This window comes from Pholis gunnellus, assembly GCF_910591455.1.
Source record: "Pholis gunnellus genome assembly, chromosome: 18".
NCBI classification, from domain to species: domain Eukaryota; kingdom Metazoa; phylum Chordata; class Actinopteri; order Perciformes; family Pholidae; genus Pholis; species Pholis gunnellus.
In genome coordinates, this window is record NC_136545.1 from 14,753,435 (window position 1) to 14,766,670 (window position 13,236).

General features: G+C 41.7%; 1 protein-coding gene across 1 annotated transcript; it reads left to right on the forward strand.

Moving 5' to 3' along the window:
• Positions 1 to 269: 269 nt before the first annotated feature.
• Positions 270 to 12,349, forward strand: shc3 (SHC (Src homology 2 domain containing) transforming protein 3; the record flags this gene model as incomplete). Its single annotated transcript, XM_079178581.1, has 12 exons — positions 270 to 896; positions 3,999 to 4,069; positions 6,230 to 6,293; positions 7,781 to 7,900; positions 9,037 to 9,090; positions 9,214 to 9,265; positions 9,352 to 9,481; positions 9,573 to 9,726; positions 9,888 to 9,981; positions 10,110 to 10,301; positions 11,778 to 12,106; positions 12,221 to 12,349. 12 exons carry the CDS (start codon positions 270 to 272, stop codon positions 12,347 to 12,349), a joined length of 2,016 nt encoding a protein of 671 aa, XP_079034707.1.
• Positions 12,350 to 13,236: the final 887 nt, after the last annotated feature.

Below are 13,236 nucleotides of genomic sequence, written 5' to 3' on the forward strand. Positions count from 1 at the left end.
AGATTGGACTTTGGCGACAGCAGCAGCAGCAGCAGCAGCAGCAGCAGCAGCAGCAGCTCAACACAACCACCACTGTAACCTCAATAGAGAAAATTAAAGTCAGGTGGCCTGTGATTGCTAAAAGGCGTTTGCTGCCTATACCGCTGCTGCTATGTTACAGGAGAGGGTAATCAGCACGGCTCAGCCACGTCTGCCAGCACACTTGTGAAAGAGGCAGGCTGTGCGTGTCGGTTGGTGGAGAGAGGGGAGAGAGCAAGAGAGAGAAGGGTATGCTTCACCGTACCAAATACAACCGCTTCAGGAATGAGTCAGTAACATCCGTCGATGAGCTTCTCCACGGCCTGTCCATGAACCCCAAGGTCTCGGCCACCCCCCAGTCTGCAGCCGAGACATCTTACACACCCCCGACTGAGGTCCAGCCCTCCTCCACCACCACTGCTTCCAGCACCCCCACCAGCCACGGCTCTGACCACCTGGAAGATGGAGGCACCACCCTCTGTACCCTCATCAACAAGGTGTCCGGCCTGAAATTCAGCAACTCAGGCAGCCTGCTGGGCATCAAGGGTCTGCCCTCGGCTGTCAAGGACCTGGCTGTGTCTAAGCTGCAGGGGGGTGGGGGATCGGGCAGCTCCAGTGGCCCGAGTCCCAGTGCGGCGACGGCAGCAGCCTCTGGTGTGGGCGGCTCTCTGTGCAGCTCGGCCTCCCATTCGACCCCCTGCTCGCAGCTGGAGCCATCAGCCGTCAGCATGAGCAAGAAGAGCCGGCTGGATGAGCTCCTGCCCGGCGGAGAGGACTGGAATCCAGGTGGAGGTGGTGGACTGGTGATCAAACCACCCAGAGGATGGCTACACAAGAGCGAGAAGATCTCTGGTCCAGGAGTGACATACATTGTGAAGGTTGGTAGTCTTTTTGTCCTCTCCTTCTTTCCCATTCTCTCTTTTCTTTCAATGACTCAAGCTCAGCCACATGCAAGAGGAGGGTGGGGGGGTCATAGTTTTAGGAGAGATGTTTTATTGGCACATAACAACGTGCCCTTGAGTGGGTGTATGTAGGTTGGCTACACCAGAAGGTGCAGCAGCAGCAACCAGAAAATAGACATTGAATAATTCAGGAAATACGGAGGGCTAACATTGGGCTAAAATAGAGGAAAAACGGTGATCAACAGTGTCATTTTGAGTATGCTGTAAACATTTCAATTCATACAGTCTGTCTTATGTATGTGGACACACAGCGTTATGCTTTTGTAACCATGGTGATGTGTTATTCTGTACATTGTGCGTCTCTATGAGCTCTATGGCTGTTTTAGCTCGCAGACAGTGAAATGGTGGAAATGGGGAAAAAACAACAACAACACACAGTGCACGTTTGTCTCGTTGCAGCCGTATTTTCTCATGTTAATGTTGTTCAGCCATCATACATAATTTAAAGCAGCACAAGTAAGAGAGCTGTGAATGTCATTGTGCCGGCAATGAGTCACTAGCATGAGGAGTGATGATGCTGAGCCCTGGCTCTTCAAGGTGTAAAGTGAATGAAGAAGCGGAACAAACCATTTTTTACTGAAACCATAACTTAGCAGTCAAGTGTGCATCTTTTTTATTTATGCAGCACATAAAACAAAAAGTAGAATGTGGTTTTGTGGTGGCTGAATGAGCATACTGGAGAGGACTGCTAGGTGGCGTGTTATATTCCAAATCAAGTTACACAGCATGATTGCCATCATATGACACGTACAACTCGCCCGAACAAAGCCTACAGTATCTGTGACCAGCGTGACATTCCATTAACTGCATTAAGGACGGCGGCGCTTATTTGTCCAGTCAATGCTGCTGAAAGCATCCACACTGAGAAGGGAAATGGGTCCGGTCGGTGCTCCCCCCCACACCCCACCCTCTGCTTTTCCTGTGGTTTGAGGTCCTGTGTGTATTGAGTTCAATGTGGTGTTATGCTCACAGCACTTTTAATTAGCGTCATGTGGTCACTCCTCGCGCATCATGCACCATTACTCTAAAGGGACATTGATTGACAGTGACACTTTTTTACTTTCGCTTTTTGTCCATGATAACTATGTCTATATACAAAAAAAAGATTAAAAAGCAACAACAATAACGCCCATCTTTTGCATTAGTTAGTATATTGTAATTATTTACTTCTTGTGTTCTCGTGTTCCTATTATGTGCATATTTTTCATTTGATTCAACATTGCATTAACCTTTAGCTTAGTGGTATTTATGGGTAAGTGCTTTGTCCTTATTGACCTGACATATCCTGTCTAGACTGCACAGAACTGGACTTTATAATATAACGTTTCTAATTCAACAGCTGTTATGGACCAACGACACGTTTTTGTTACATCTTCTCACCTGAGTGCAGCTAAATGATATGAGAGCCACTGTTTCTATTTGGAAATAAACTAAATGTTTAAATTCATGAGCATAACATCAAAACTCCAGTATAGGCAACAACTCTAGCCGGTATGATTTATGACTATGTTTCAGTTTTTTTGTCATAAAGTGTGTATGTGTCTGTCGTTTTGCCGGTACATGTTAACCTGAAAGGATATAGAGGTTGCATTGTTCACTGGGATCGGTTATGGCCTCTTTAGAGCTGGATTCCCATTGACGTTCATAATTAATTTGAAGTGCAGTTTTACTTTGTGTACTATGTACTTGTTTGTTGTACAGCACGAGAGGAAAACATCTTCATGTTGTGCTCAGAATAGGTCTCTACCAATTTTAGAATCGTTGGATATATTTTGGGCTCTGCTGAATAGTGCACTTCAAACTCTTGTGTTCTGAAAATAGACAACATTACACATTTTGCAAACGTCATGTTGACAAAATGGTATTTGTTTGCTGGTGCTTGCAAAACGCTCACTGGAGAGAAGAAGCCTCATCATCTGAAAGTTCTGATTCTTTGTTCTTTCTGAAAAGGAGTGGAAATAGAAACGTTGAGGTGTCTGGATGTCTGTTTTGTTTACAGGTTATGAATGTGATTCTGATCAAATGTTCTCAGTCTGTGCAATATTAATGGTTTTATGGGATGGGAGCACGGTCACCGCATGTGGCATAGTAACACACTGATGCAGTTCCCAACTTTGCATGAACTTTGTGTCAGTCTTTGCCTTTAGGCACTCCTGCTGGATGTTTGTTTTTAACTAGAAAGTAGAAAACCATGATACACATCTGCTGATGAAATCCAGGTTTAAGTGTGATCAGTGTAACGTTTAGTTGAATTTGTTCTCGGTGTGTTTTATGCAGACTGTATATTAAGAAGTGACCCGCTGAAAGACAAACCTGTAATGTCAATGAAGTTGGCCCTTTTGTACAGGAAACATTTAAAGTTGCTTGTTTTTCTCACCACAGTGTTTGTCATTGGACGGTTGGATATTTGGTGTTCCAAAAAAAACAGGATTATCAGGTTAAAGTTCCCTTGTGGAGTTATATTGTAACCAAACAAATCAAAGTGCTTTGTGTGTGACCGTTAGTCCCAGCTATCACGTTCCTTCCTCATAAAACATCTGTAAAAGTGATTTTTGTTTTTAAATTATTTTGAATCCAGCATTCTTTACATCCATGTTTGCTAGCTAGCAGCCTTCTTCTTCGCTGCCTTTTCTTTGCACAAGTCTCTTTTGTGTCTCACTGCCAACGACAGGCAACAGGAAGGTGAACACACTTTTGGGCATGTGTGTGTCGCCGTGCATGTGCACAAGATGCAACAAATCAGGGACTCTCTCAGAAAAACACTGCTGCATAGTGCTCCTAGTGGTGAGAAACCACCAGTAACTGCATTGGTTGAGTCCATTTTTTCCTTTCTGGAATTAGCGCTAGTTTCTAGATATTAAGTTTACGTTGTAATGATTTTGTATAAAGTGAAGAACTGCAGGTATTTGTATTTCGTGAGTATATATTGGTAATGCAAACAAATCAGGCATATTTTCTTTCTGTACAAGATTATGAGCTTGTTATGAATGTAATTTTTGCCTTTTTGTTTCTTTCCAGTATCTGGGCTGTATAGAAGTCCTTCGGTCGATGAGATCCCTGGATTTCACCACAAGATCACAAATTACTAGGTAAGGCCACACTTGGTGTTCTGACTTTTCATGATTCACTTGCTTTTTTAATTTAAAACAAATCCCAGCCATTAAACGTTGATTGTTATTGTGTGTACCCAAACATAACACACATAAGTCTGGTGTGTATTTGTTCACAATGAAGACTTAGTATAACTGTCAACTATCTAAAATGATTTATTAGAGGAGATTATAGGTTTGCCATGTTGTGAATGAACCTCATAAATACTGTTTTTAGCAAATTAGCTTAATGATATCTATGCTCCTCCCTGGGTTTGTGTCTGTTTATAACTTGTGTGCTTAAGCAGAGGATTTTAGTGACTAAGAGACGACAGTGGCAACGAAAAGACCAACAGCAGAGAACATGTAGAGAATTTAACTTTTGGTAAAACTGTATCAACTGTACTATCAGTGTGAATTGGTCAGTGACAATCTTTCATGTGACCAAATGTTTTAGTGGTTAATAATTAATACATTTAGTATTAAAAACTATTTACTATTAAAACACTTTATATTTCAAGGAAATCACTGCTCTCTGACATGCCTTCGCAAATATAAACCTATAATTACAAGCAGAACATTAGTTCTCAGTATTAATAACGTTCAATCTGCAATAATAATACAAACAGGATTTTGATATTTTATGTATTTTGAGTACATTTAGGTTGCCTGTTATCACAAGTTGTTTGCACAGAATTTTCTGTGACTCCATGTGTATCTTTGAAATCATTGACCAATGTGCAGCCAGGCAAAGGCCAACAGTGAATCGGTTTGTGTCATGTCCACTTTTATGCTTGACTTCCTGAAGTCAGTCCAGACTAACGCTAGCTTGCAAAGCCACACAGCAGCAGCCTCTCTCTCTCTCTCTCTCTCTCTCTCTCCCTTACTGTGTGCATGTGTGTTTCTCTTTGCCTCTAATAAAGAAAGAGATGGACAAACGGAGAGAAAATGTTATGTCTCATGATATTGCTATTATTAGATTTCGCCATTCTGAAAGAACCTACTGCTGTGTGAGCTTTATCCGCGTAGCAAGGATACAGAAATGAACGTTTCTGTTTCGGTCATGAAACCAAATTCACTTCTTCTCAGGGGGGAATTAGATTTTTCTGCATCAAAGCAGCTCTATCTTTAGCCGCCATTTAATCCATATATTGTTGTCTTTTACATCACAAATGATGGCAGGGATAAAACGGTTCACTTCACATCTGAAAGACCGTTTTAGATTTCACTCTGTAATGTGTAGCTGTATACCAGATACAGTTGCATGGTTCCGAGAGGTGCTGTGCATTTGTAATATTCCCTATAGCACCATATAAAACACTCTACACTGGATATTGAATCTTGACTCAGGTCTCTTGTGGCCATGGTGATTTCATTTTATGTGCAACAACCTGTAGAGTCCAGGCTCACTGTAAATACAGTTATTTTTCTTTTCGGTAAATGTATCAATCTATTGGTTTTGGGGGTTTCTTTTGTCCATTTTCCATTTATCAATGGACAACTCCATCTTCTCATGTTAATAGACAATAAATGCGAAATCCAAGCAGATTGCAGCAACAGCTAATTATTCGATACGTTCCTAAATATAGCAATGAGTACGTGTATCAAATAACAGAACAAGACAGTGCATGTCAAGCCAAAAAAAATATATGAACTTGCATTTACTTTACATTCATCCAGTATTTTATTTCCAAATACTCACAAACCAGACTAATAATAAGTGATATTATCATAAATAATACAAAGAATTGAATTATTCGATTATCACACAACAATAAGAAACTACTGAAAGAAAAACCGCACCATCTCATGTACCCTTAAATATCTGCTAAATCTGCTAAAATCAGCCTTACTTAGTGATGATTGCTAATTAGTTAACTTTGGCATGCTCAACATGGTGTAACTGCTGAACATCAGTATGTAGCATTGTCACTGTTAGCATGAGGACATTTGGCTAAGAGTTCTGCTGTGCTTATGTACAGCCTCGTAGAGCAACTAGCATGGCTGTACGCCTTTCTTTCCAAGATAACGAAACAAAAATGTTCTTGGCAAAGTACATAATCATGAGTAGTAACTGTATTTAAAGACAAAAATAACAGCGATTCTGGGGCTGTCTATGGTCACCATCTTGGCTTCACCCTCCTCTCGCCCTCCCTCTAGGGAAGCCATCAGCCTGGTGTGTGAGGCTATTCCAGGGACCAAAGGAGCTCTGCGGAAGAGAAAGGTACATGGCTGGACAGGGAGGGAGGGAGGGAGGGTGGGTGATGGCATGAGCGAGCACGGGAGTTAAGCGATGCCCACACTGAGAGAGAGCTGAGAAAATGAATGTTAGTGAAAGGTACAGTAGAGAGAGAAAGAGGAAACAGCATTAGATATTAATTTACCCTTCCACGATCTATATATAGCATCGCCTCTGTAAGTTTCTCTCATCCTTCCTTCATGTAAAAAGAGAGGGAAAACGGAGACAGATGGAGAGAGGAAGAAATGATGAGAGAGAGAGAGATTGTACTTAGAGGAGAGAGAGAGAGAGAGAGAGAGAGGCTGAGGAGAGAGATCAAGAGGTATGGGACTGCATGTGCGTGGGCGTAGCTCCAGCCCACGATGCATTGCACACCGCGCACAGTGCTTAGTGACTCATGTAGTGCACAATATCTGTGATCAGGAGGCTGAGCCTAGTGTGTGTGTGCGTGCGTTTGTGTGCGAGCGCCTGCCTTCCGTGTGCATGTGCATGGTGTGTGTGTCCACAGTGTGTGAGGAGACTGTCTTAATGTGGGGTGTGAAATGAAGCATTACTCTGCTCTCTAGAGCTTGTTGAAATGTCAGGGAATAACAAAATGTCTCTCTCAGAATAGATGTAAGATATAAGATAATGTTATGTTGGCTGTGTGACAAATGCACTATGGTGACATCAGCTTCACACTGAGCATTTTTAATGGGGTTTGGCTAATTGTATCTGGCCTCTTTGGCTCGTCTCTTCTTTAAAATCACCACTCACAACAGTATTAAGTACCCACAACTATTATTAGATGACATTTGCATGGCACAAACTGTAATCTATAAAAATATTCAACTATAATGTTTTCTCTGTATACATTTGCTAGTGTTGAAATGGCAATTATAATACTTCTTTAAAAAAAAATAGTTTGCCATTTTCAAGTTATAGCTTTTAGCAGGTTAGCTTAGCATAAAGCCTGGAAACAGGGGGGGGGGGGGGGGACAACAAGCATGGCTCTGTCTAAAGGTAACAAAATCTAAAGCTGACCAATTAGCATGTTTCATCTCATGAATCTAATTTGTACAAAAAAAGCGAAACAGGATTTACAGGTCATAATGTGCCGGACTGTTTTGTTGTTGGAGGCCAGTCGAGACCCCAGAAAGTCACTTTGCCTGGGCAGTAGTTAGTTTGAAGATCCAACTTGGCTTGATTACTGAGCTTTAGAGGTGCTGGTAGTTGGCTATTGTTACATTTGCACAGTGCTAGCTGTTTCCCCCAGTTTCCAGTCTTTTTGCTGAACTAAGCAGGTCTGCCTGCTAACCAGCTGCTGGCTGTAGCTTCATATCCACACACACAGTGATATTGATCTTAACTCTCAGCAACAATACAAACAATACATTTTTTAATGATTCCATTTTAATAGACTGTTTAATTGGTAAAGGAGTGACTTTGTTGCCGTAATTTGTTTTGTTTGTGTCTTCCTCTGTTCCTCTCAGCCACCGTCAAAAGCTCTGTCCAGTATCTTGGGGAAGAGCAACCTGCAGTTTGCTGGCATGTCCATCAACCTTAATATCTCCACCAGTAGCCTCAACCTGATGACCCCCGACTGCAAACAGGTCCGTGTGCAACCTTTGTAAACAATTATAGGATTCTATGAGCCACGTACATGTGATGAAAAAAAGATACTATGCAATGTTAAGGAAAATCGTGTAGCACCATTGTGTTAGGGGGTCTGCACAAACCTGGAACCACAAATACTGTGTGTGTGTGTGTGTGTGTGTGTGTGTGTGTGTGTGTGTGTGTGTGTGTGTGTGTGTGTGTGTGTGTGTGTGTGTGTGTGTGTGTGTTAGCTACAGTGGGTTAAAAATAAGATGCCTAAGAAAGATCCACTGAAGAAGGCCATGGGATATGTTTGAAAGCTCAGTGAGTAGCTAAGTAAGGGGACCTTGTGGTTTAGAACATTTACCACGCAGACAGTATGTGTCTCCAAGGTCAAGATTGGAATGAATCTCCAAAGCTAAAAAAATAAATAAGGAGGACATTTGTTTCTAAATTTAGATCGATGAGATGGCGAACGTATTTTTAGCTGTTGCTAGATTGACACGACATTTAAGAAATATGATTAAGGATGTTTGTTCAAGAAGGTTTGTGTAATAAAAGAACGGTTAGAGAAGGAAGACAAGCACAAGCACATGACCTCTCCAGATGTTGCTAGAATAGCCAGAGGAGGTTGGCATCCTAACTTTCCCTGTCATCTTTCTATTTTATTACTTATAGGGGTAATGAAATAGTTTTCTATGTGGTGCGGGTGGTCAGTGGTCACAGTGTGCTGTGCTGTCTACCGCTGTGTCTTTCTTGACACTGCCAGCAGATGGTGCCAAATTAGAAAATAATAAATATAATTAATAACTACACATCGTACATCAAACACGACAGAATAACATTTCTGATATCTTGAGTATCAGTTCCTCTGTCCCTGTTCCTTATCTCAGAGTTGTAGCTGCATTCAAATAAAACAAGTACCGACCTCCTCGTCTAACTCTTGAATACTTCCAATATGGCTGCCTCACGGTGCCGTAGATACCGGGCAGTTATCTCTCATTTAATCAGTGGGGAAAGGCAAAGAAATGAACCATATCCTGACATACGTTTTAAACTATGTGTATAGAATGCATGCATGCATGTGCATTTGTGTGTGTATAAAGAGGCATTTGTAAACCCATTTGTGCTGCGTACATTTTGTTCTTGACAGATCATAGCCAACCATCACATGCAGTCCATCTCCTTTGCATCAGGTGGAGACCCTGTAAGTATCTCAATGGCCCGTGTCATATTAACTTTGTCTTGTGATAACTAAATACATCATCACAAAAAGATTTGATAACCAGAAGATAAAAGTTGTGGTATTTTGTGTTTTTTTTGTTTTTAGGACACAACAGATTTTGTTGCCTATGTAGCAAAGGACCCCGTTAACAGAAGAGGTAGGCGTTCATTCCTTTGATACTCCGTATAGAGCGTGTCACACGCAGCATGCTCATTCAAATGTGTTGCTCCCGCCACTCGTCAGCATGTCACATCCTGGAGTGCTCCGACGGACTGGCCCAGGACGTCATCAGCACCATCGGCCAGGCCTTTGACCTTCGCTTCCAGCAGTACCTGCAGTGTCCGTCAGGCAAACTGTCCTCCTCACATGACAGGTGAGAGGCTCATGACACAGCTTCACTAACACACACTCGCACACATTTGCAGCTTTGAGTTTCATGATCAAACCATGTTTTTTTTCCCCAGGGTATTAAACATGGAGGAGTTACCGTGGACAGAGGAAGAGGAGGAGTCAGCGGAACATCCTTACTATAACAACATCCCTGGCAAGATGCCACCCCCTGGAGGCTTCATAGACACCCGGCTGACGAATCAGAATGCGGCGCCGGATGGGTGCCAGGTACAACTCAGTTCATGTGGATTAATCTCGGGAACTTGAGCAGAGTAACTTCAGTTTTCATGTGGATGTAGCTCAATCTCAATAACAATTAATGTTGAGAATTTCTTAAATATCAATATCATGGTCTCCTAACTGATACCTGTGTGTCTGTGTGTCATCAGATAGGCCCATGTTCAGTGGATCAGACGTATTACCAAGGGCGGCACTGTGGAGAGAACTGGGGAGATGAAAGAAAGTCTATATTCATACAACAGGGTAAGAAAATCCAAGCTTTCCCACTACTTCAATACATGGGACATGTTTTTAGTTTTTTTGGCAACTTTGCAGAATGTCATCAACTCAACACTGTGGCTCTGATTTGTTTCTCCAAATGTCTACCGCAGGATCATTTGATATAAACAGTCTGCCCGAGAGTAAAGGTCAGGCTCAAAAAACAGGAGAGATGCCCGCGTATGTGAACACTCAGCAGATTGACGCCCAGGTGCTCGCAGCGCTCCAGGCGGAGGCGGAACATGTGACAAAGGGTATGGCCGCTGCGGCCAAAGAGAGCCCACAGAAGGACCTGTTTGACATGAGTAAGTCCTGGTTTCTGTTGGTCATGTGATTTGAACGGCGGATTCGTTAAGATCTGTGCCGTACTTTCAGAATCACATTGTAATGACTTTTCTAACCAGAGTTGTTAATGATAGAGGGTTCTCGGCCTATTGTTTCTCAGTGACGTCGGTGTGGCATTAATAACACCATATCAGCATGGAGACAATGGGAGGAGTGTTAAAGCTATATTCTTTCCTCCTTTCAACTTCCACCTTGGCTTTGCTGTTATTATACATAAAAGACCCGTTTCATAAAGTTAGGCGGAACAATGTATGAAGAATTCATGACAAATTACATGCGAGCAGTGAACTATTCGAACCCGTTCTTGTATGAAGTTTGAGTGCAGGTGTTATCATCCACCTACTGTAGTTCTTTGACCGTGAACGGTCACATTTTAGTTTGTTCCTCCACCAACAAACTCCAGCACTTTTATGACAGAAAGTCATAATTTATTCATATTGGATACAGATTATTGCACAATAAAATGTGGAAAAATTCAGCTATTTGACAGTCATTGAATGAGTAATGAATTTCAGTACTATTTATTAGATTATTAAATAGTTATAATTGATTATAAATATATGTTTACATACAGATATACATACACATTGTGTAGAGATGAAAAGAAAGTCCCAATAAACCTAAAAAAAGGCATACATGCATATTTTTGTGTATCCTAGTCTATAGCAGGTTATTTAATTTTTTTTATTTTCAATATAGTTTTAGGGAAGAGAAAGAGAAACCCAATGTACTTTTAGTAAAGCACAAGTAGAAGTATATTTACATATTCAGCACATCATCATCTTCTGCTCTGTTTTTGATAAATCCCTCCTTCTTGAGCGGCTGTGCTTTGCATTTCACCGTGTTCTTTCTTCCGGTTATGTTTCTTTATACCATGGTGTTCAAGCACCACAACAGTGTTTCTGCTTGCTTTATTCCATTTGGCCTAAACCCGAAGAAATAGAATATTTCTTTAATGTGATGCATATCCTTGAAATGCGATGTTTGTCCGGAACATGAAATAGTAAGGAAAGCAAAGATCAGGATTCTTTTCAGTGTCACCATAATTCAAATGCATAGAAATGTAAAACCTGCATTGTTTACATCTAAATGAGTTGCTAGCAGTCTTCTTCTTCTTTTGCTTTTTTCTAGTTCATTGCTACGTTTCTTTCACCACCACTTGTCAGTGGAATAGGGTGAAATAAAAATAGATGTGGAATAGATTATCCAATTACCACAACACCAATAATCCAGTGAGAAATGAAGACACTGTTCTTAAGTTTAAGCACCTTGTGTCTCAGAGACATGTTTATGTTCTCAACTATTAGAGTAGCTGATATCACGCATTAGCATAGTTTACAAGTCTAGACAGCTGAATGATGTCAAGGTAAAACTTTCGCAAGAGATATCCTTCCTCTGTTAATTCATCGTTCTGGCACTGCCCTCACCTCTACCAGAGCCCTTCGAGGATGCCATTCAGTCCCGGTCCCATCCGTCGTCCCAGGGGCCAGCCCAGTCCCAGGTGGTCTCCGGTCTCCACAAGGCAGCATCCGTGGACAACTCGAGCCCTCTTCTCGTGCGCTCGGTGGCCTTCCGGGCACAGGAGGAGCTGGAGGGCCAGACGTGGTACCACGGCAAAATGAGCCGCCGGGACGCTGAAAAGCTGCTGAAAGAAGACGGGGACTTCCTGGTTCGTAAGAGCACGACCAACCCAGGGTCCTACGTACTGACGGGCATGCACAACGGACTCGCCAAACACCTGCTGCTGGTGGACCCTGAGGGCACGGTAAGACGGCGGTTAATTAAAGGACATGTAGAAAGATAAAACTCAACTTTACTTAAATGAAACTCCTTATTTAGGCCACAACTGACATTTAACATCTCTGTCTCTTTTTCAAAGGTACGGACAAAAGATCATATATTTGACAGCATTAGCCATCTTATTGGCCATCACCGGGACAACAATCTGCCGATTGTGTCAGCTGGGAGTGAACTGTGTCTCCTACAGCCTGTTGGAAGGAAACAATGATGCCTGCAATGCCTGGTGGGGAGTGGGAAGCTCTGAACAGTCTCTCCTACCACTCTGAAACTTGAAGGGGAAACATGAGGAGATGCTTGAAGGCTCTATGCGCTGACAGTGTTGTTGGGGAAATTGGCCCGTGGTTATTCACTGGAGGCACCGGAAGACGCAAGATTTGTTAAAGATGAAAAAACAAATATTTATAGAACTGTTATTATTTTGTTGTGATGACTGAAATGCTATATTTTTGAGAAGACATAGGTGCATTTGGACATAATATCTTGATTTGGTGTTTTAAAAAATTCAAAAAAGACAATTGTTCTTGTAGTTTAGATGAAGTGCAAATCAAACCTCAAAGAGGTGTTAAACGAGAGTATTTTAGAATAAAAATCTGAAATTTTAGTTTTGTCTGTCAAGCACAACCACATTTCTACAGAAGCCGTTGGCTAAGAGGTCGAGGAAACAAAAACAAATGCTGTTTATAATGAATTACTTTCGGAAGAATTTCCTTTAATCTCACCAACAGCGTGACGGCGCACTCTAATAGTCACTATATGAAATCTGCTTTTATTGGGGAAACTGAATGTGTTTTGCTTTGCAGTAGTCACAGAGTGTCGGGGTACAAACAGACATCCTTCATAGTGCTGTCAATGGCTTTAAAGAAACTTTTTTTATGAAGTATTTTCTTGTGTCACTGCAGTCGCATGACTTAAAATCAACTGTTCTTGTGGACATTGTTCGTAGACCTTGATACCCTTTATTTGGAAGAGGTGCTTGTGTATGCTGACACTGTAAAAAAATATTTATGCTTTTAAACCAGTGATTATTTCTGAATTGGTTTTCTCTGGATTCTTTAAGGTGTGTAGTAAATTATTAGTTTTGGGGCTTGAGTCATG